At 44.8% G+C, this 23,330-nt stretch overlaps 2 protein-coding genes across 2 annotated transcripts; one reads left to right on the forward strand and one right to left on the reverse strand.

Moving 5' to 3' along the window:
- Positions 1-206: 206 nt before the first annotated feature.
- Positions 207-20,057, reverse strand: MPHOSPH6 (M-phase phosphoprotein 6). The gene is made up of 5 exons (XM_004753915.3): positions 19,936-20,057; positions 14,567-14,679; positions 4,617-4,707; positions 1,545-1,639; positions 207-909 (listed from the first exon to the last, which is right to left on the reverse strand). The coding sequence occupies exons 1-5, from the start codon at positions 19,984-19,986 to the stop codon at positions 774-776; spliced, it is 486 nt and encodes a 161-aa protein (XP_004753972.1). The 5' UTR covers positions 19,987-20,057; the 3' UTR covers positions 207-773.
- LOC123391040 lies at positions 20,055-22,662 on the forward strand. Its single transcript, XM_045076580.1, has 3 exons — positions 20,055-20,214; positions 20,353-20,898; positions 21,754-22,662. The coding sequence occupies exons 1-3, from the start codon at positions 20,055-20,057 to the stop codon at positions 21,891-21,893; spliced, it is 846 nt and encodes a 281-aa protein (XP_044932515.1). The 3' UTR covers positions 21,894-22,662.
- Positions 22,663-23,330: the final 668 nt, after the last annotated feature.

Genomic DNA, 23,330 nt, shown 5'->3' on the forward strand with positions numbered 1-23,330 from the left:
ACTTTCACGGTGATTAAAGTAAGAAACTGATGATTGTTTTTAACCCATAAAAATGAATATCTTATGGTTCAATTTAACACATTATCATATTCTCAATTAATGACTGGCTTTTTAAAGTTAGCATTTGGATAAAAGTTTCAATACCGATTTAGACTTAAACTATTATTTGAAAGCATAAGAGAACAGAAAAAGTACACGAAAGCTTATTTATTACAGAACAATTTTTTATTAATAAAAGCCTTAAACAAAACCCCACAATTCCACAAACTAACAATGACCTGGCAGCATGCCAGTACTTTGGGCTGGAGTGGCACGTTTGCTCTTGATGAATTTACATATGATAAGTCCTCATGACATTTGATTCCAAAATATATGGATAAGTTGGCTTGGCATGATTAATAATTTAATGTAAAATATAAACATAAAGGCAACTTAAACACTGGTTTAATTTATGTATGTCAATTCAAGGTCAGTGACTAGAAAGCTCTATTAAAAAAAACCTGTGGTCAAAAAGATCTTTAATTAGGAAGCAACCACCTACCTCTGTATATTTGAAGATCGAGGGCTAAAAATCCCATCCTGAGGAACACCATTAAGCAAAGGATGTATAACATCCACCACCTGTGTTTCAAAAATGGCATCTTTCCAAAATTGTCTACTTCTTTACAAATAAACATTATAGTATTAATAATTGTAGAGAAGCCATCAGAATGAGTTCCAAAACATGCTAACTCTCACGAAGCTTCCCTGAGCTCTGTCTCAAAGCATCTACTTTAATCCTGGGGCTTTAGAAACATCTTCTTTACTTTAACTGTTGGTTTTATGTGTCCATTTTCATCTTCTTCATAACTGGCACGGTCTCTTTTTTTGGCAAACTTTTTTCCAATTGTCCCCACCAAGGTCTCATATCTGTTAAGACAGTAAACGGCACAAGTTTAATTAAACAAAAAACAAGGGAGGAGTCAAGTCTTGTCGAGAATATCAAACCAAACAACATCGAAAAAGAAAAATCAAAATGATGATTAAAAGTAACTGATTGAAAACTTAAGAACTTTTCTATGAATGATTAAATTCTTTTTTTTTTTTTTTAAGATTTTATTTATTTATTTGACAGAGAGAGATCACAGTAGGAGAGAGGAAGGGAAGAGATCACAGAGAGAGAGGAAGGGAAGCAGGCCCCCCGCTGAGCAGAGAGCCCGATGTGGGACTCGATCCCAGGACCCTGAGATCATGACCTGAGCCGAAGGCAGCGGCCCAACCCACTGAGCCACCCAGGCGCCCCAGAATGATTAAATTCTTCACCGTTTTGTTTTTGTACTATCCTAAATAAAGTGAGATATCTTAAAATATTTAGAAGCAGCACCGGACAAGAGCCCTCAACTGCCGGCCTCTGAAAGGTATGAACCCCTCCACCCAGCCAAATGTACAGAAAGCAGAAAGCCACCTTCCCAGTGGGCCACTCCACGGAAGACTGTGGAAGTGCCCATGGGAGAGCCAGTGAACGCTGGGTCCAGATTATAATGCGGTTCTGAGGTGACTGTTACCTTCTGGCCATTTCTTCATCTGACACATCGAGCTCCACTGCTTCATCTTCAACTTCTTCCACCTTGTTCTTAGCGTTCATCTGGAGCATTAATTTCTGAAAAATATGACAACGCTTTCAGGGCTGGAACAGGCTTATGAAAGAAACTGGTATCGGATGTATGTGAAGGTAGAGAAACAGAAGTTACAATGTATAGGAGTAACCGAAATTTATGAGGGGTTCTCTTTTAAAAAAATTTTTTTTAAAGACCTTATTTATTTATTTGACAGAGAGAGATCACAAGTAGGCAGAGAGGCAGGCAGAGAGAGAGAGAGAAAGAGGAAAAGCAGGCTCCCCACTGAGCAGAGAGCCTGATGTGGGACTCAATCCCAGGACCCTGAGATCATGACCTGAGCCGAAGGCAGAGGCTTAACCCACTGAGACACCCAGGCGCCCCTCAAGTTGGTATCTTTCAAACCAGGTGTATATATACCTAACCCTTCTCCTGTTTTGTGACAGCTCAGATCTGCAAATCAAACAGTTCAAAACCTTTCCCCAGAGAAAACGTATTCAGTGTTACAGAGGAGCAGTCAGGGAAGCCATCTTCGAACAGGCTCCCACATCAGAATCCTTCCCCCCAGAGGAGACATACCCCGGAGTGCCTGCCTACCCCAACCCTAGTCTCCGGGCATCACACACTCATCATCTCTGCTTCCCCCTGACTCTCCCTTCAGCCCACTGCCTTCTTTCTCTTCCTAATCCAAAGCTGTAAGCAGGCTAAGCCACGGAAAATACCTATTATAAACAAACACTTTTAGTGTTGACTTGTGTGAACAGGACACCTTAATTATCATATACCCTCCAAGAGGGGTGGGGGGAGAGAAAACCTATAATCTTTAAATAAACTCTGGCAATTAACTTGGTAAAAATTGTGATTCTATGGGAGAAGATAGTTGCAAACAACATATCAGATAAAGGGCTAGTAACCAAAATCTATAAAGAGCTTAGCAAACTCAACACCCAAAGAACAAATAATCCAATCAAGAGATGGGCAGATGACACAAACAGACATTTCTGCAAAGAAGACATCCAGATGGCCAACAGACACAAGAAAAAGTGCTCCACACCACTCGGCATCGGGGAAATACAAATCAAAACCATAATGAGGTATCACCTCACACTAGTCAGAATGGCTAAAATTAACGAGTCAGGAAACGACAGATGCTGGCGAGGATGCGGAGAAAGGGGAACCCTCCTACACTGTTGGTGGGAATGCAAGCTGGTGCAGCCACTCTAGAAAACAGCATGGAGGTTCCTCAAAAAGCTGAAAATAGGGACACCTGGGTGGCTCAGTTGGTTAGGAGACTGCCATCAGCTCAGGTCATGATCTTGGAGTACCCAGATCGAGGCCTGAGTCAGGCTCCCTGCTCAGCGGGAGTCTGCTTCTACCTCTGACCCTCCCCTTCTCATGCTCTCTCTCTCTCTGAAATAAATAAAGTCTTAAAAAAAAAAAAGAGTTGAAAATAGAGCTACCCTATGACCCAGCAATTGCACTACTGGTTATTTGCCATAAAGATACAAACGTGGTGATCCAAAGGGGCACGTGCACCCAAATGTTTATAGCAGCAATGTCCACAATAGCCAAACTATGGAAAGAACCTAGATGTCCATCAACAGATAAATGGATAAAGAAGAGGTGGTATACACACACACACACACACACACACACAACGGAATACTATGCAGCCATCAAAAGAAATGAAATCTTGCCATTTGTGATGACGTGGATGGAACTAGAGGGTATCACGCTGAGCAAAACAAGTCAATTGGAGAAAGACAACTATCATATGACCTCCCTGATATGAGGAAGTGGAGATGCAACGTGGGGGGTTTGGGGGAATAGGAAAAGAATAAAGGAAACAAGACGGGATCCAGAGGGAGACAAACCATAAGAGAATCTTAATCTCACAAAACAAACTGAGGGTTGCCGGGGGAGGGGGTAGGGAGATGGTGGTGGGGTTATGGACATTGGGGAGGCTATGTGCTATGGTGAGTGCTGTGAAGTGTGTAAACCTGGCGATGCACAGACCTGTACCCATGGGGCTAATAATACATTATATGTCTATAAAAAAATTAAAGAATTATTTAAAAAAAAAAAAAAACCCAAAACAAACTGTGATTCTCTACAGGCATCCTCAGAGAAGTGGTTTTCAACCAGGGGTAGTTTTGCGCACCAAGGGACCTTTGGCAATGTCTGGATATATTTCTGGTTGTCACAACTGGGGTGTGTGTGTGTGTGCGTGTGCACGCTACTGGTATGCAGTGGGCAGAGGCCAGGGATGCTGCTGAACATCTAAAAATGCACAGGGCAGCCTCAAAGAATTATCTGGCTCCAGAAGTCAGTGGTGCCAGGCCTCAGAAACCCTGGCTTCAAGTGTCAGTTATCAAACTAAGCTTTATATCATATGGCTCCATTTCACTGGTGGAGTACCTGATGGGACAGCTTCTAGTACACACACCAAAATTCTAATAAATATTAAACGAAGGTCTGTGCTTTTCTACAAACCTGAACTGGGAGAATTCAAATCAATAGCTTAGAAGGTGAATATTTACTTTTCAAACAAACTTTTCTAAGAGGTTCATTTAAAAATCTATTTACAAGCCTGGATTGAAACCTGCCCATTAAAAAGTCAAATTGCTCCATTTTTAAGTAATATCCTTCCATTAGGAAAGATACATTTACAGGGGCCACAAAATAATTTTTCATAATAGCATCACATGCACAATAGCCGGACGTCTCTGTGAAAGAGCGGAGCTGAAACTCTAGCACTAAAGAGCGGAGCTGAAACTCTAGCACTCGCAGGGCGCTGTCTGGGAGCGTGTGCTGCTCCATGAAATCACCTCCTAACTCTCCCACAAAACGAGGCTGCAAAGGGCTGCAATTTCTTTAAATAGCTCCACCGGTATTTCAAGACTTGTTATTTTGTATATAATGAGAAGAAACGGTACCTGGTGGGAAAAAACCGAAACCCAATTATTAGCAGAAAGAATTCAATTGGAAAATTTTAAAACTTGAAGCAATTATATTTAATACCTCAACCTCAGGATTAAATCCTCTGAATGACATTCTTCCATAGAGAAGATCTTCACATAACGAGAAACTCTGCTCTTCTATTATGAAACACCTAAGTGGGAAAATAAACCTGTATTAATAGCATGTCTACACATAGCAAGGCACCACGAATAAAAGTCAACATTTCAAATGAAAAATCGATCTTACTTATGGTCTTTAGTGGAACTGAGTAAAAGTAAGGTAAGACTCAGAACAGAGGGGTCAAAATAAGAATTGATTATCTTGGCCAGCAAAGGCATTGGATGAGGAGAGCAGGAGTCTGCAGGCACAGTCTCCTCCAAATTACACATTTAATCTGCATAAATGCCTACACAAGGCAGAGACCTAGGCTATTTATAATAAATCTGGGTTTTTCTAATCTGAAGCAATTTTCTTGATGATTCCATGTCCCAGCCCCGCCCGCCACCTTATTAAATACTCTGAAACAGGAGTCCCAGGCAGCTTTAAGAGAGCGTATTAGCTGGAGCTCTTGGCTGTGGACGAGTGGGAGTTTACTGAAAGGACACCAGGATGGCACAGAGTCACCGGGCAGGCTGGATGAGCAGGAACGGAAAACAGGCAGAAATAAGGGTAGCTAGGTCACTGCCCCAAAACCAAAACTGTGAAAAAAAATCTACCCTAGTAAAAATGACATTGCACCGAGGGGGCTAAGCTCTGGACAGCAGACGGCACTGGGAGGGCAGTGGTGCCCCCGAAAGGGAATGCAGTTGTGACATTTTGGTCTCTAAAAGGAAGTCTCCTCTGAGTCACCAGTCTATTATCCCAGCCGTGGGGGAGTGTATGTGACTATAGCCTGAGAGCGCAGAACTAGCGGCCACAGAGCACAGGAGCGAAGGAAATAGCTGGTCTTTAGGGCTTCGTGGCAGAAAGCAGGCACTACTTCTTGCGTCAAGATTCACTCACTCACTCACTCAGCCAGCACTTTTTCAACCAAACTGTGTGCCAGGCAGTGTTCTAGAAGCTGGAGGGACAGCCACGAGTTAGAGTCTCTGCTCTCACAGAGGTCCCATTCTAGAGCGGTGCTGAATGATCCATGAAAGATTTGTATTTACAGTGAAAAAGAAGGAAGCATTTATTTCACTCGTGGCCGTAAAAAAGCAGCTGGAGCCCAACTGGCCTCCTACCTACGCCAACGATAAAGTAGGACTCAGTAGGAAACAATGAACATGTCAAAGCACAGAGATGTGGTGCCTGAAAAAAAAGAACCAAAGTAAGCTTTCTGACTGAAGGCACTGAATGCCTGCCTTCTGCCTGGAAGCGACTTTTAGACCATGGAGCGGGGAGTGGGGGCCCAAACCGAGCCCAGTCTCACTGAGCTGAAGAGACAAACACACTGAAGTTCGGGGCTGCCCGGGAGGCAGAAGTACATGGGTCAAGATACCACAGAGAGGGAGATACTTAAAGACATTCTGGGCCCTGCACGCATGGTCCCCTTGAATGTCTGGCTGAGTACTAGGTTGTCTGCGTGCAGGGCAAGTCCAACAGTGTTAGGGGAAAACAATTTCCAGAGGACAATTACCTGGTGCATTAGTTTCCCAGGGCTATTGGAAGAAATTACCACAACATTGGTGGGTAAAGTAAAAAAAAAAATTATGTTCTCAATTCTGGAAGTCTACAGTCAGTTTCACTGGACCAAAATCAAGATGTTGGCAGGGCCGCGCTCCCTCCAGAGGCTGAAGGAGAGAATTCACTCCTTGCTTCTGCAGACAACTTGGGAGTCCTGGGCTTGGGACTGCATCACTCCAACCTCTGCTTCCATGGTCACACTGCCTTCTCTTATATCTCCCTTTTAGAAAGATCTATGTGATGGTATTTAGGGTCCACCCAGACAATCCAGAATAATCTCCCCATCTAAAGATCTTTAACTTAATTATGCCAGCAAAGTCGATTTTGCCATATAGACTAACACAGGTTCCAGCGACAAGGACCTGCATATTATTGGGGGACCATTTTCCAGCATCCCATACCTGAGAAAGAAAATGTATTCTAAAACTGTATGTTGAACAAATACAAGACCTTGCACAAGGGAGGGGAATGTCCGAGTTGTGTCTCTCCAGAATGGAGCAACCATGCTGAACCCCGTGACACAGAGCAGAAAGCTCACACCTCAGGAGGACCGGGGTGGGGCGGGGGGAGGTCTCACAGAAGTCCAGGCTGTCAAACCTACACAAAATAGTGACCAAGCTGACTGGCATGTTAATGACCTGCCTGAGGGAAAATTCAACACTCCATTTAGGAAGACAACAAAATCCGGGCACTGAACAATGTAACACGTAATGTGAAACACACAGTAAAAAGTTGCTGGTCATGTAAGATAGCAGGAAAATGTGATCCATACACAGAGGAAAAACAAATCAATAGAAAAAAAAGATGATGGCATTAATAGAAAAGGACCTTAAAACACTTACTATTTTTTTTTTTTAGATGGGGTGGGGGGGGGACAGAGGCAGAGAGGGGGAGAGGGAAAGAGAGAGAAACTTAAGCAGGCTCCAAGCCCAGGGGGCTTGATTTCCCAAGCCTAAGATCATGACCTGAGTTGAAATCAAGAGTTGGGTGCCAGGAGTCTCTAAAGACAAAAACAGTTATTATAAATACGTTCAAGGACTTAAAGAAACACAGGAATGTAATGAAGATACAAACAGAGAACCTGAATTAAAATACGGAAACTATGAAAACTCACCAAGTAGAAACGTTAACAACAGAAAAAAACAACATCTGAAGAGAAAAATCAGAACAGTCCTTTTATCTATTAAAGAAACTGAATTCATTATTAAGAATTTTTCTAGAGAAAACTCTAGACCCAGATAGCTTCACTGGTGAAGTTTTTAAAATATCTATCTCTATCTATTTATTTGTTTAAGGACTTTATTTATTTGACACAGAGAGAGAGACACCCCAAGAGAGAGAACACAAGCAGGGGCAGCGGGAGAGGGAGTAGCAGGCTTCCCACCGAGCAGGGAGCCAGATGCAGGGCTCCATCCCAGGATCATGACCCCAGCCGAAAGCAGCCACTTAACGACTGAGCCATCCAGGCTCCCCACTGGTGAATTAAAAAAAAAAAAAAAAAAAAAGAATTATTTATTTCACTTGAGAGAGAGAAACAGAGATAGCAAAAGAGATAGCAAGAGAGAGCCTGAGTGGGGAAGAGAGAGAAGCTGGCTCCCCGCTGAGCAGGGCTCCACACAAGGCTAGATCACTGCACGCTGGGATCATCACCTGAGCTGAAGGCAGATCTTAAATGACTAAGCCAGCCAGGTGCCCTCTAATAAATAAAATCTTAAAAATAAATAAGTAAAATAAAAGAAGCATCTGCCTTTGGCTCAGGTCATGATGCCAGCATCCTGGGATCACAGCATTGGGCTCCTTGCTCAGGGGGGAGCCTGCTTCTCCCCCTGCTAGTGCACTCTGTCTCTCTTTCCCTCTCTGACAAATAAAATATTAAAAAAAAAAAAAAGAAAGAAAGAAAGAAAGAAATAGGCCACAAACTAGGAGAACATATTCATAATACGTATATCTGTTAAAGGACCTGTGTTCAAAATATAAAGAACTCTTACCTGTATAGAAGTATGTAAGTTTTATCGCAAGAAACAAAACAAAACCCTACAAACACTGAATTCTAGTTAATGATATGCATATCTGCAACTTACTCTGAAATACACTAAAAATAAAATGGATTGACAGATGTATAGAAGAATGGATAATTATGCAATATTAAAAAGTCAACAGATTTGAATAGGGACTTCACAAAGGGAGATATAGAAATGCCAACAATAAGCACGTAGGAGTTCTTTAACATCATTAGTCACCAGGAAAAAGCAAATTAAAAATCATAATGAGGGGCACCTGGGTGGCTCAGTCCTTAAGCGTCTGCCTTTGGCTCAGGTCATGATCCCAGGGTCCTGGGATCAAGTCCCACATCAGGCTCCCTGCTCTACAGGAAGCCTGCTTCTCCCTCTCCCACTGCCCCTCCTTGTGTTCCCTCTCTGGTGCTTTCTCTCTCTCTCTCTCTGTCAAATAAGTAAATAAATTCTTTTAAAAAAAATCATAATGAGATACCCCTAGAATGACAGAATAGATAAAATTAAAAAGGTAACACCAAACGCTGGAATGACATGGAAAAATGAGAATTATTCTATTTCCTTAGTGAATCTGTAATAAGACTGTGCAATCACTGTGGAAACCAATCTGAAAGTTTCTCATAAAGTTAACTCTATGCCAACCTTATGACCCAGCAATTCCACTTCTACCGAAGAGAAACTGTAAGTGGAAAGAGTTAGGGGTCCCCCTGAAAAAGAAGGACAAAGCACAGCATGACACCAGAGAAGTCATTTTTAGGCCCAGCTATTTTCTGGGAACTCTCTCTGCCTTTACTTGCTCACGCACAAACCAGCACAACTTCCTAGGAGGTCAGAATCACAGAGAAATGCAAAAACTTCAGAGGTTAAAGATTTTAAAGGAACAAAGAGAAAGCAAAAACTAACACTATCAGGCCAGTAAAATAGCCTGACCAAATCAGAGACCATTAATCCCTGCTAAGATTCCCTGTGCGATTTCAAAAGTAAGCAAGGGGCACCTGGGTGGCTCAGTCGATGGGCATCTACCTTCAGCTCGGGTCATGGTCCTGGGGTGCTGGGATCCGTCCCACATGGGGCTCCCTGTTTAGCAGGAGCCTGCTTCTCCCACTCCTTCTCCCCCTGTTTGTGTTCCCTCTCTCTGTCAAATAAATAAGCAAAATCTTAAAACAAAAAAACAAAAACAAAAACAAGCCAACACCTTGCATCAGGAGCCCAAGACCCCGCCCCATACACGTGATATTAGCTTTCAGAGCACTCCCATTAGCCCCTTCCCCTGGAGGGACCTTTAAGGTGGCTTGGAGACATCCTTCTGAGGGTGGACGTCTCCACCCTCAGAGGACCACAAGCTTCATTAACGTCACAGGATACATTTACACAGGCATTTTTTTTTTTTTCCTTCACAGGCATATTTTTTAAGTATGCCCACAGGACCTCATGTCTGCCTTTACACGTGATGACAAAGCCCCCCCTTTCTGAATACTCATTCTAACCCTAAATAAAAGAAACCCACTCACCCTCACTTGAGGGAATCATGGCTTTGAAACTTATTTTCCATGATCTCTTTATCTGCTGCAAAAAGTTTCCTTTGTGTGACCACTCTACGGGTCTGTAGTCCTTACCTGTAACTCGGCAAGGAGTGAGCTCAAGTTAATTCCGCTACAAAGTGAAAACAGGATCTATCCAATTCATTCAAATTCTTTTTATCTAAAGAATTGGTCTTTGGTTGCTGTATGAAAAGTGGTCTAGACGGGCTTCTTGGGTAGATGACATCTGATCAGCCCAGATCAGAAAGCAACGAGGAAGGGGCGCCTGGGTGGCTCAGTGGGTTAAGCCGCTGCCTTCGGCTCGGGTCATGATCTCAGGGTCCTGGGATCGAGTCCCGCATCGGGCTCTCTGCTCAGCAGGGAGCCCGCTTCCCTCTCTCTCTCTCTCTGCCTGCCTCTCCATCTACTTGTGATTTCTCTCTGTCAAATAAATAAATAAATAAATCTTTAAAAAAAAAAAAAAAAAAAAAAAAAGAAAGCAACGAGGAACACAACATGAAGCCCGGGGAAGAAGACCAGTTAAACTGTGGGACCAGTTAAAGACCCTCAGAAGGGAGTGGAAGGGGCCCATCTGAGAAAGAGTGAGGAGGCCTCCATGACTGGGAAGGAGTGGCAAAAGGGAACACTGGTAGGAAGTCAAAGGTATTTTCATGGTGCCACTAAGGTGATGTCTTCTTCACTGTGCTGACAGTTACAGGGAGGGTGCAAAAGCAATTGCCAGTAAGAGCTCATCTCGGCATGAATGCAAGTAGGAACACCGCACTATGCTCGTAGTCACTGCTGGTTTTCAAAGTCTAAAAAAAGGGAAAGAAGCCAGTAAGAATGCTTTTGATGAATCAGGAAAAAAGCTACTAATTTTCATTAATCTTGGTCCGTGATTACACTTCTCAAAAATATTCCACATGCAAAATGGTAAGTGCTTCTGCACAGCGAGGCATGATGGCCATCTTGAGGAAATGCACTTGTGTGACTGAGTTCTGAGTTGAACTAGCCACCTTCTTCATGGAACACTATAACTATGGTTATTCAGACTTGGGTACTTGGCAGACATTTTTCTGAAAATGAATCAAATGAACTTGTCACTTCAAAGGAACAACTGACAGTACTTGTTGCCAGTTACAAAATTCAAGCTTTCGAGCAAAAATGAGAATTCTGAATAGCTTGTGTATGTCATCTTGGACTCGAGAGCTTCTCAATACTTAGAGGAGATTTTTCTGATGAAACCTACGGTATTATTAATGAATATGGTTTTTGATATCCTATAAGGAAATGAGTTAACATTTAGAAAATCTATACAACTCACTGAACTAATATTTTCCAAATGAGAAATGCATGATGTTATGAAATGATGCATGGATAAAAGATTTATTCCAAATGCAAGGTAGACTGACGATTATGAAAAATGTACTGACACCGTGAGATTCCACACTGCTGTTAAAGAAACTACAAGTTACTGGATTTGGAGTTGTGTAAAAACAATTATCTGAAAAGGTTATTATGATACTCGTCCCCTTTCAATTACATCTCCTGTGTAAGGGTGGATTTGTAAAAAATATTTTATTTATTTATTTGACAGACAGAGATCACAAGCAGGCAGAGAGGCAGGCAGAGAGAGAGGAGGAAGCAGGCTCCCCGCTGAGCAGAGAGCCCGATGCGGAACTCGATCCCAGGACCCTGAGATCAAGACCCGAGCCGAAGGCAGAGGTTTTAACCGGCTGAGCCACCCAGGCGCCCCAGGTTGGATATTCTGTACGTGCCTCAACAACACATACAGCAGGCCGAGAGCAGAACTTGAGAGAACCTAGTCAGGAATGAACCCGACTTCTGTTAATGCCAGACACTAAAAGATGCACAGAAATGTAAGATAAAGCCATTCTTCTCATTAACATGTTTTGGTCTTGAGAAACAGTTATCTTTCCTTTTTTTTTTTTTTAAAGATTTTATTTATTTATTTGAAACAGAACAAGAGGGTGCCTGGGTGGCTCAGTGGGTTAAGCCGCTGCCTTCGGCTCAGGTCATGATCTCAGGGTCCTGGGATCGAGTCCCGCATCGGGCTCTCTGCTCAGCAGGGAGCCTGCTTCCTTCTCTCTCTCTCTCTGCCTGCCTCTCAGTGTACTTGTGATTTCTCTCTGTCAAATAAACAAATAAAATCTTAAAAAAAAAAATAAAAATAAATTAAAAAAAAAAAAAAAGAAAAAGAAACAGAACAAGAGAGAGAGGGAGGGAGAGAGCAAGCACAAGCAGGGGGAGCAGCAGAGAGGGAGAAAGGCTCCCCACTGAGCAGGGGGCACAATGTGGGGCTGATTTGAATGATATACATGGAAGGGGTCCTTTGCAGTCTGGAACCAGGTTTCCTTCCTTTGGGATTACCTCAGGCTGGCTGTGCCCTCTTATGAAGGTAGCAGCTCTTGTAAGACGTCTTCCGATTCAGTCACCCCCTCCTCCCCTCGATCGTCTGGGCCTGGAGAGGAAACTACTCCCACCACACAAGCTACGGGGTACGCACCATCCCGGGTGGTTTCTCTGCGCCCTACTCTGTCATGCTCTCAAATCACTTCTTCTTCTCCTGCCAACAACTTACCTAATATACACATCTATACACGAACAGGCACTGAATGGTGGCAAAGATTTCTTATTCACTGCTAGGGGCTGATTGCTTGTATCCTCCACACAAGATACGTATGTTGAAGTATTAACCTCCAGAAATGATCGGATCAGGAGATGAGGCCTTTGGGAAGTGGCTGAAGTCATGAGGGTTGGGCCCTCCTAAATGGGCATAGCACCTTGCAAAGGAGACGCCACAGAATCCCCTAGACCTCCGGCATCTGGGTGGCACGGCCGGTTAAGCCTCTGACTCTTGGTTTTGCCTGAGGCTGTGATCTTGGCATCACGGAGATCGAGCCCTGAGTCAGCTCCATGCTTAGCATGGACTCTGCTCAGACTCTCTCCCCCTCTGCCCCTAACACCCCCCCCAACCCTGCTCTCTCTCTCTCTCAAATAATAAATAAATAAACTTATTTATTTGAATAAAAAAGAAAAAGAAAAGAAACCCTTAGCTCCTTTCACTGGGTGAGGACACAGTGAGAAGGTGCCAGCTATGAACCGGGGAGACAGCCATCACCAAAGCACTTCAGTAGTCCCTTGATTTTGGATTTCCAACCTCCAGAACTATGAGAAATAAATTTCTGTTCTTCTTCTTTTTTTTTAATAGCTATTATTTATTTTTATTTGTCAGAGAGAGAGGAAGAGAGCGCACGCACAAGGAGGGGGAGTGGCAGGCAGAGAGAGAAGCAGTCTACCCGTGGAGCAAGTCTGATGCGGGATTCGAATCCAGGACCCCAGGATCAGACCCTGAACCAAAGGTAGAGGTTTAACCAACTGAGCCACCCAGATGTCCCTCTGTTCTTTACAAGCTACCAAGTCTGTGGTATTTTGTTTTAGCAGCCCAAAAGGATGGAGACATTTGTCCCCTAGGAAAGGAATCTAAAGGTCATTTTTCTGGGAATATGTTATGTTTGGGGAAAAATACTAAAAACAAGATAGAAACTATCCTGCCTCTCGATAAGTAAAAAAAGAAAAAAAAAAGTCTGGAGTACTTTGTGCAAGTTCAGTCAAGGGATAAAATAAACTTATAGGTCTTTACTAGTAATGGCCCCTTCCTAACCACCTGCCCCCAAATCCACACCGTCTCTGGCATTGTCTTCCCCTTCCTCATGGCCATCTTGCTTCCTCTGAGAAGCAGCAGAGAAAAGCAAACAGAGAAAACAAAGTACTTTCCTTCCAGAAAAGACCCAGAGAAGGTCAGCCAAATGAACAAGGGAATACAACATGTTAAAAAAAAAAAAAAAAAATTAGGTACAAAAAGAAAAAACATAAATGTGCCTGAATAAACAGTATCTTCCAACATGTGAGAAAGTTTAAATAATACCACAAAGTTTAAATACCACAGAGCTCACTAAGGCAAGAAAAGCACCAAAGAGAAAGGAGGAGAGCTTTAAGAAAAATTTAGATAAAAAATCAATCGGTGATAAGAATCTACCACTTCTTTATGCAAAATTATTTTGGAGCACCGACCACGCTTAAGGGTGGAAGAGGAATGGTCTAGTATGGTATCCCAGCATTAGGCACGACCAGGTGGCTGACTCTGGGCAAGTTACTCTCTCAAGCTTCAGATTCCTCAGGTATAAAATGGCTGCAATGACAGTAGCCAGTTCCTAAGTCTGCTCTGAGGATTAAATAATTAAGAGATTTAAACTGCTGAGCTCAGTTCTTGGCACATGCTATAGACTCAATAAATGTCAGCTAAGATGATTGGTATTAAAAGCAGTAAAAATTAAAAAAAAAAAAAAAGAAAGAAAGAAAGAAAGAAAAAGAAAAGAAACACACCCCTAACTCTTAACTTGCTTTTAAGAAGCTCAGCCTAACGAAGAACTCTATTATTCAAACAAAACTGGAGAGGCCTAAAGTACACACCTTCCAACTTAATCCTCAAACTTAATGTGACAGGGAGCACACCCAGATTCTCATAAAATGCTCCCCAGTTATTACCAGAGACGAGCGGCTAGATACCTTTACAATATAAAAAAAGAACAGTGATGATGGCCAGTAAAAATGTATCAATCCAAGTAGAACTTATACAGATTAATAATTTTAGAAAACTATTTGCAAAGTTAATTCAAGAAACCGAACAGATACCATTTTATAAGATTTGTGCCGCTGGAATGAATCCCATTTACAGGGATTTCCCTCTGAAGACCCAAAGCATCATTAATATAATTTCCAATTAACTTACTCTTTTTCTTTAAGCTCTGGCAAATCCAAATACCAATGCTCTTCGCTAATGATTTTCTTTTCTTCCTCTTCTAGTTGTTTCTTGGTCTCCAAGTCCAGGCCCCTTTGCATGAACTGTCAAAACAAAACCAAACCAGTGTCAGCAGCTAGTTTTCTCGACGTAGTTTTGAGAAAAACTCAAATAACTTTATTCCTCCACATGCTTTCCGTCATTTCTCCAGGAATACCATCTCAGTGGGGAGGGTGCAGCCCCCGGAACCAAGGCAGCTTAGCTCTGCCTTGACAATGTCACACCAGACTAGCAGGGAAGCCTTCTGGAGCACACAAAGAAGTAATGTGGACTGCCTTCAGAAGACTTTGGAAAGATCTTTCCTGTACTTTAGCTCGTCTATTTTAATAAAAACAAACAGTAAAAATACTGCATTCAGTTAGTAGCTCATCAATATTTCAGTTTTACACAGTAATCTGCGGGAAAGGGCTAAGACAAAAGACACAGATCAGGCCAGGCAGGTGGACCTGGAAAGTGAGAGGAGCAGAAAGCAGGGGCAGAGACTCCATACTTTCCGAATCCCTCGATGACCCGCCGGAGCCCGCTGGTCTCTGCACCTGCTGATCTTGGTCTGGAATGCCTTTTCTCATGCTCCTCTACCTGGACAACTCCTAGCTCTTCTGATACATGGGAAAAACTACTCCATCTCTGACACCTGCAAGCCAAATTGGCATTTCTCTCCTAGATCCTTCCTATGACATCTTCAAACAGTCTCACCGCACCTTAATGTTTTGAGCATCTGTCTCTTCTGAAGACCTTGAGGGCAGGGACTCTGTCTAGATGATCTGCTTCCTCAGTTTCAGCATGATGAATGATATGTAGTAAGGGGTCTGTAAAGACAGACGGAAGCAAAGCTGTATCCATAAGCCTGCTCTTCGTGAATATTTGTCCCCTGAAAGGCTGACCACCTCTACGGCTGCTCTTTATTCTAAAGTGTACAGAAGCTCAATTCGAAATAGGCCAGTAGAAAATGGGCAGTCCAGCTGCTAGCCTCTTCCCTCCAGAAAGAGTATTTCTTCAGGGGACCAGTGAACACAGCAAAATGATAAAGTATTAATAAGAGAAAAAAATAAATTCAGAAAACATCTAGGAGGCATCCTATGTAACTTAACTTTGGAAGTTAAGTCCAGAATTCCACTAGTTTCCAATTATCCCTCTTTCTTTCCCTTGTCCAAGCTCTATACTACTTTTCCCTCCATTCCAACCCTTCCAAAAACACAAGCGTTTTTCGGCACAAGGGCTTCACCAACAAGGATGAAACAGAATGACAAAACTTGAAGAAATTTGCAAACAAAATACAGTGATAATATCCAGTTCTGATGAGGAACTGATGAGATTGGATCACTCATATATTGCTGGTGGGAATATAAAACAGTACGACCTCTGTAGAAAGCAGCTTGACATTTTCTTATCCAACTAAATATGCCCTTACCATACAACCCAGTAATCATCCTCTTGGACCATCTATCTCCGAGAAATGAAAACTTATGTTCACTCAAAAACTCATACAGGTATAGTCACAGCAGCTCTATTTGTTAATAGCCAAGCACGGAAAACAACCAAAATACTCTTCAGCAGGGGGATGGTTCAGTCCTACGATAGTTCCAGAGCATGGAATACTAGTCAGCAAAAAAAAAAAAAAAAGGAAAGAGCTATTGATACTCAGCAACTTAGATGGAGCTCAAGTGAATTATGCTGAGTGAAAAAAAGGCCAGTCTCAAAAGGTTACATATTGTACAATTCCATTTACAGAAAATCTTTAAAATAACAAAATTACAGGAATGGAGAACAGATTTCCCAGAGGTTAAGGACAGCAGAAAAGACTTGGTGTGGCTACAAATGCAGAGGCTGAGGAAACCCCATGGTGATGGAACAGTTTTAGATCTTGAAAGAGGTGGTAGTTACAAAAATCTGTACATGATAAGCTGTATAGAAAGATCACACACACATACATACACACACGCACGAGTAAAATAGTGACATAAAATGGCGGCTATGTGGATTTCCTGGCTTTGCGCCGCACTCTAGTGATAAGAGAGAGGGAATATAGAGCGCATAGGACGCCCTGTACATTTTTTGCAACTTCCTATAAATCCATCATTATTTTAAATAAATGTAAAGGAAATGTTTGCACTCTACCTCAAGTCTTCTGTAGTCTTCACCCTTTTCCCTGTGTCTCTATCCTCACCCAGGAAAGAACTGGCAGTTTCTGGAATGCATATCCTGTAGTTCCCAATCCTTCTGCCTCTACTACTCAACATCATGTGTCCGTTTTCTGCCTGGCAAATATCCACTTGTAAAGGCTCAGAGCACATGTCCTTTGGGCCTTCCCGGACTGTTGTCTGGTCAAGCTCTTCACAGACCTGTTCCCATAAAAGAACATCTTTCCCTGCATCTAAGAGTCTTATAAGCACTGGCTTATTATTCAGTATGCTGCTTCTGTGTCTCCCAAAAGACAGAGATCCTGAAATAGCAGGTCATGTCTCTTGTCCATCTTTTATTACTAGCAGTCAGGCTGCAGGTGGCATACGGGAGTTCAATAAAGGTTCTCTGAGGGACACCCGGGGGGCTCAGAGAGTTAAGCATCTGCCTTCAGCTCAGGTCAGCCAGCGTCAGGCTCCCTGCTTAAGGGAGAGCCTGCTTCTCCCTCTCTCTCCACTGCTCCCCCTGCTTATGCATTCTCGCTCTTTCTCTGTCAAATAATAAATAAATAAATAATCTTAAAATAAAATAAAATAAAGGTTCTCTGAATGTAAATCCAGACCTGAGGTCTTATTCTCCCAGACTCTCATTCTTGGATGGTTCTCTTTAAACCCAGATGCCTCATTTCGTAACTCATATTCTTGGAGACACAACTCACCAATCCTACCCACCTGCCTTTTTATCTCCTATTTTTAGTCAAGTAGATATTATCTAAGGCATACAAAATAGCTATATATGTGTGTATGTGTGCGCACATGCGTGTGTGTATTCTTTACACACAGAAAGGCTAGAGCACCCTGTGAATATGAATCAAGCGACTCCAAACTTAGGTAGCAATCCCATTCTCCTGACTCTACAGCATTTAAGAACTCTCTCTTAAAGCTCAGTGATTTGGCTTTCCTCACAAGTGAGGGCCTACAGCAGGTTTCACAAATTACAGTCCTTAGGCTGGACATCAATTATTGTCAATAAAGTCTTATTGGAGCAAAGATATGCTCATTTGGTTCTGAGGTACAATGGCAGAGGTGAGTAGGTACAACAGTGGTTGTCCGGCCCGCCAGCCTGAAGTATTTGTTATCTGTCCCCCTTACAGAGAAAGTTTACTAACTCGTGTCTTGAGACGCTCAAAGAGCTATACGCACAAATATGCCCTCTCTGCAGTCATTGCATCACACTGGCAGAAATGCTTCCTACATCCTTCAGGTGCCGCTTCCCAGCAGGGTCACCGTCCAGACCCCAACAGGTGACCAAGTCAGAGGACTTCGGGTACACTTGAAAACAAATGTATCAGTATCAAATCCTCAGCTCTTTCACTCTTGCTCTATACTGAGCTCTGGCTGAACAGCTACAAGGGATACAGCAACCTCCTGCAGCCGCTCCATTCGTTCTCACAGGACACTGCGAGACTCCTCTGTCTGTACATATACTAACTCCTGCTATCCCACCAATAAGTTCTTTCTCATCCATGACTGAAGCTACGAACCCAACGAGAAAAACTGTGTAATTTTCCCCCCCTCTCCTTTGCTTTCAAAGTCCTGCTGAGTCTTCCCCCCACTGGGGTAGGGGCTGAGACTTTTTTTGAAGGTAACTTCTTCTTTCTTAACTCTTGAGTCAGATCTTTGGTCCGAGTCCTAGCTAACCACTCAGCACATCTTCATCTGATGTGCCGGCTTCGCCAACCCACTCTACTTCTCTGATTACAAACCGTTGAGTCCAAAGAAGACTCTGTTCGGTAAAAATTCAAATTTGCTCCTATGTATGAAAGAAGTACTTTAAGAAACCTCAAGTTATATGACTTACCCTCCCTCCCTCACCCTGTTTCCCCCTAGTTACACCCTGGCTCAACTCCAAATCTGGCACGTGCAACATGTGCTCTCCAATCTTTCCAAACGTTATGCCTTGCTTCCTTTTTTTCTGGAAATTCCCCTCTAAACATGATATCTAACACCGTGCTGTAGTGTTTAGTGACAAGCAGTACAGAACAGCAGTTAAGGACTGGGGCTCTGGAGCCAGACTGCCTGAGTTTGGTTCTGTCTACGCTACAGGTTAGATTGTGCAACTTTGGGCAAGTTACCTTCTTGCCTGTTTCAGTGCTTCGGCTGGAAGGCTGGTGTAAGAACTTATCTGCCTCCCAGTTATCTGGCGGGTACCAGGGCTGATATAGGCAAAGCACTTAGAACAGCTGTCTGGCACAGAGCAGAAACTGTAAACGTTTGCTATTATTATTACTATTCAAGTTTGTAAGGCCTGGTTGTTTCCCCTGTTTTAAGATCCTGTGTTCTCTTTTAAATCTACCCTTGTCTTTTTTGTTGTTGTTGCTTGTGTCCCCCACTTTAAAATTATTTGTTAAATTGATTCAATTTCGAATCTAAAAACCAATTTTGCTTGAAGTCGATGACATTCACCATAACTGTTCGATCTAATTCGATTCCCCCCGACCTTGCGATCCGATCATCAGAACTTCTAGTTTGGGCTTTCTGACTGCAATCTCGTCCTCTGTCAGGTCTTTCTTTCACCAATGTATTCTCCAGGGGAGTTAAAGTAACTTTGAAAACGAAGGAGAGCTGAGACGCGGTGACCCGTGCTCCATCGCTTCCCCGTGTTCACAAGAGAAAAAAAAAAAAAAAATCCTTCATCTAGCTTAAAATCCCTCACATGTTGTGGCCACTGGCTACTTTTCCACTTTTTGCTCCCTGCCTTCCAGACATACTGAATTACCTTTAGTTCTCGGGAATCCCAAGGGTTTCTTGAGCTTTGACTCAGACGCGGCGGCGCCCACTCTCCCGGCTACCCTTCAATCTCTACTTCCCGCAGGAGCCACGTCAGGCCCCGGGAGCACGGCGCTCCGAGCGCCACCGCACGCGGTGCCACGGCATCCCGCTTGCTTTCGTGTCTCTCTTTCCTATCCCACCGCAGGGTTTATGAGGGAATCTGCCGGATTTATAACCCAGTTCCCAGTGCCCGAGGCAGAGCAAGCGCTAAGTGAATGAATGAACGTCCGAGCTGGAGGCCCTCCGTGGCTTCCCTGGTGCCCCCGCGCGTCTGCCGCCAAGGCCCCGGCCAGGTCCTGAAGCCCAGGTACCCTTGCTGCCCGGCCCGCCTCCCTGGTGTCCCCGCACCTTCATGCGCAGCAGGTTCTTGGACAATTTCGTCTTGCGCTCGGCCGCCATATTGGCTCCCGCTCCGAGCCGCGCACCGCCACCGGCCCCCGCTGCGCACGCGCACTGCTGCGTGCGTCATGGCGTCGTGTCACGCAACTCACGTCGCCCCGCCCCGTGCCCTCCTAACCCCCCCGCCCCGGGTCGCTCGCGCTTTCGCGCGTCCCCTGAAGTCCGCGCGTCGCGGGAGCGCTCGCCTCACGGAGGAGCTCGGGGTAAGGACACGGCCGCCCACGCAGGGCTGAGAGCGACTTGACGTGGGGAGGGAAACGGCTAAAGACGCCTCCGTGGGAGGAGGCCCGAGTTCTGGCCCCTGGGAGCGGCCGGTGGCGAGTGTCGTCGCGCGTCGCCGGCCGGGTCGAGCCGCTGAGACCTGAGATGCTCGCCCCACTGTCCCGGCTGGACCGCGTCTGCCACGCGTTTGCAACGCGCACGGCGGCCTTCCCGGGCCCCGCACCGCGGCCCGCGTCACCGTTCCTCTCAGGCTGAGGACACTGACGCTGGGGAAGGCTGCGGCGGGGGCCGGGGAGTCGGAGGCGGGGGGCGGGCGGCCCCAGGCAGTCCGGGCTCGGGAAGTGCGGCGGAAGCCCCTGCTGCAGTCGCCCTCGCCTCGGTGCGGGAGCGCTCGGAGGAACGGCGCGGGACGGGCTCGCGGGCGGAGAACGGGCGGCCGCGCGTCCCGGAGGACCGGGAGGACAGGAGCCTGCGTGCTGCGCGGCCCACCCGAGGACGCGGTCCCCACGGTTCGCAGGACAGCCCCGGGCCGGACGCCCCACGCGTGGTCTCGGCGCCGGCTGCCTCGCCTGCGTGGTTTTACCTACACCCCCTTACAGCTGCGGACGCCGTGGTGTTGTCATCGTGCCCTTAGGGACCCTGAGGCCTTGGGAGGGAGGTTAAGGCACTTCACCTGCGTTTGCACAGCTGGTAAGTGTGAGAGCCCGGAGTCCGGAAACTTGGTGGAGAAACACACACACACACACACACTTGGTGGAGAAACACACACACACACACAACCAAACCAGACGGTGGCCCTGGCCTGGCAGATTTTCCCCGTGGAGTCCGTGAAGTCTCACACACACACACACACACACACACACAGACACACACGACCAAACCAGACGGTGGCCCTGGCCTGGCAGGTTTTCCCCGTGGAGTCCGTGAAGTCACACACACACACACACGTTTTCCCCGTGGAGTCTGTGAAGTCACACACACACACACACACACACACACACACCAGACGGTGGCCCTGGCCTGGCAGGTTTTCCCCGTGGAGTCCGTGAAGTCATTGTGATACGGTAAGTGGTTGGAGGAGCTCATTCACAGCTGCGTGTGAGGCAGTGGGCTGCGGCCAAGCCCAAAGACGCGCGACCTGCCTTTCCTGCAGCTGACCTCACTGGCCAGTGCCAGGGAAGAAGAAAAGGGATGATGTGATAGAGTGACTCCTAGGGTTACTTTGGGTAAGGTCCAGGCTGGCTCCTGTCCCCACGATAGTGCTCGCTAGCGCTTAAAAGTTGAGAAAAGCCTCTTCCACGAAGAGCTGGAGACCGGGTGTTCTGAGAAGAAGGGAGAGCGACCGGAAGGCCCTGGGATGAGAGCAAGACAAGAGTTGTCATCATTTTCCCAAGTGGGGACAGTAGAGGTCCTCATGTTTGGGTTGAATCGTGTCCCTCCAAAATTCATCAGAGTTTTGTTGTGGAATGTGACCGTATTTGCAGGTAGGGCCCTTAAAGAAGGCAATAAGTTAAAACAAGGCCCTTAGTGTAGGTCCTCTTCCAGTCCGCTGGTGTCTGTGTAAGAAGAAGTTGGACACATACAGACCCCATGGTTGCATGCATCCAGAGGGAGCACTGCGAGGACATAGAAGGTGGCCATCTGCACACAACGAGAGTGGCCTCAGAAGAAATCAGTTCTGCTGACACCCTGAGCTTGAACTTCCCGCCTCCAGAGCTGTGAAAATAAAGTTTTGTTTAAGCCGCCCAGTCTGTACTGTCTCGTTATGGTAGCCTGAGCGAGCTAGCATACCACGTCATTAGTGACAGATAGCAATTACGGTAATAAGAGGCCTGTAAGGAAAGTATGGGGTTCATGAGAGGATATAGCAAAGGCACCTAAACCTTTCTGGCCTGGAAAATGGAGGGACTCTTAAAAGTGTTGACATTGTAGTTGAGATCTGAAAGGGGACGATTTAGCCTGGGGAATAGCCTTCCAATCAATCTTCGTTTTGTGCTACCATCACTCTCATACATACATGGGACGCATTTGTAGGAGTTCTGACCATTCTCCGTCTTGTCCATGTTTCCTTAGTGGCCTCTCTTGGGGTTCTAGGTTCCAGGACCCCTGGAGATGAATGTACATGCCTTGGAAATGCCAACAAAAGCTGGGATGAGGAGAGGCTTGTTTTGTCCTCCCATGACTTTGTTAGAGATAATGTAGTTTCCCCTTCTTGACACAGGTGCTGCCATAAGGTAACTAAAGTTTAGCTGTCAGGTGTGTGCGAGCCCTTTGAGGTGTGTTTGAACCCTTTGATCTCAGTACAGTGCCCTTTTGCATGTTTCTTACCTTTATGAAATCTGTACATTAAGGTCTGGATTTTTCAGAGAATAACTGTGCAGCTGCTGTGACTTGTTCTCTGCCCAATCCCTGTTGTCAGTAAGTTACCCTGAATAAAACTCTTTGTAAACTGTGTGGAGTGACCTGCTTCATTTTCCAGTCTTAAAGTGCCTTCTCAATGTGGGGGATACTTCATTGTCTGTGCTTTACTTTCTAACATTTCAACCTACAAAATTGAAATTTTGTACCTACTAAACAGTAATTCCCCATTTCTTCCTTCTCTGTAACTACCATTCTATTTTTTTATCTCTGAATTTGACTTCTGTTTAGAATTTTGAAAGATGTTCTGTGGGAGCAGATGTGAAGACGTGATCCAACCTGCTCTCTGCGTCCAGGAAACAGTGCCTGACTGTGAACTAGATCTTGAAGGATGAGCACATGTCTTGTCAAATTAAGAGGAAAACAGTTCCTGGCAGAAATAAGAGCATCTGTACATCAGCTAAGGATGTGGCACATGGTCCCCTCGTTACCAGTCTACTCACAGACTGGATTCAGATTCCTTTTTTGAGACATTGCCTTCCTCATGTCACTCTCCAACTCCAAAATTTATATTAACTTACTGTCCAAGAGATAAAAGTCAAATTTCTTCAACCTGACCCTCAAACTTCTACATTTTTATTTGACAATGAAATTACTTATAATTAAAACTAGTCACCAAAGACTCTTCCCACCCATCAAAATGTAATAAATGAGAAGTGACTTAAGAGTATTAATGTAATTTTAACTTTGGATTAAATCACCTG

Source organism: Mustela putorius, unplaced genomic scaffold, assembly GCF_011764305.1.
Source record: "Mustela putorius furo isolate JIRA1106 unplaced genomic scaffold, ASM1176430v1.1 tig00000174_pilon_pilon_pilon, whole genome shotgun sequence".
NCBI lineage: Eukaryota > Metazoa > Chordata > Mammalia > Carnivora > Mustelidae > Mustela > Mustela putorius.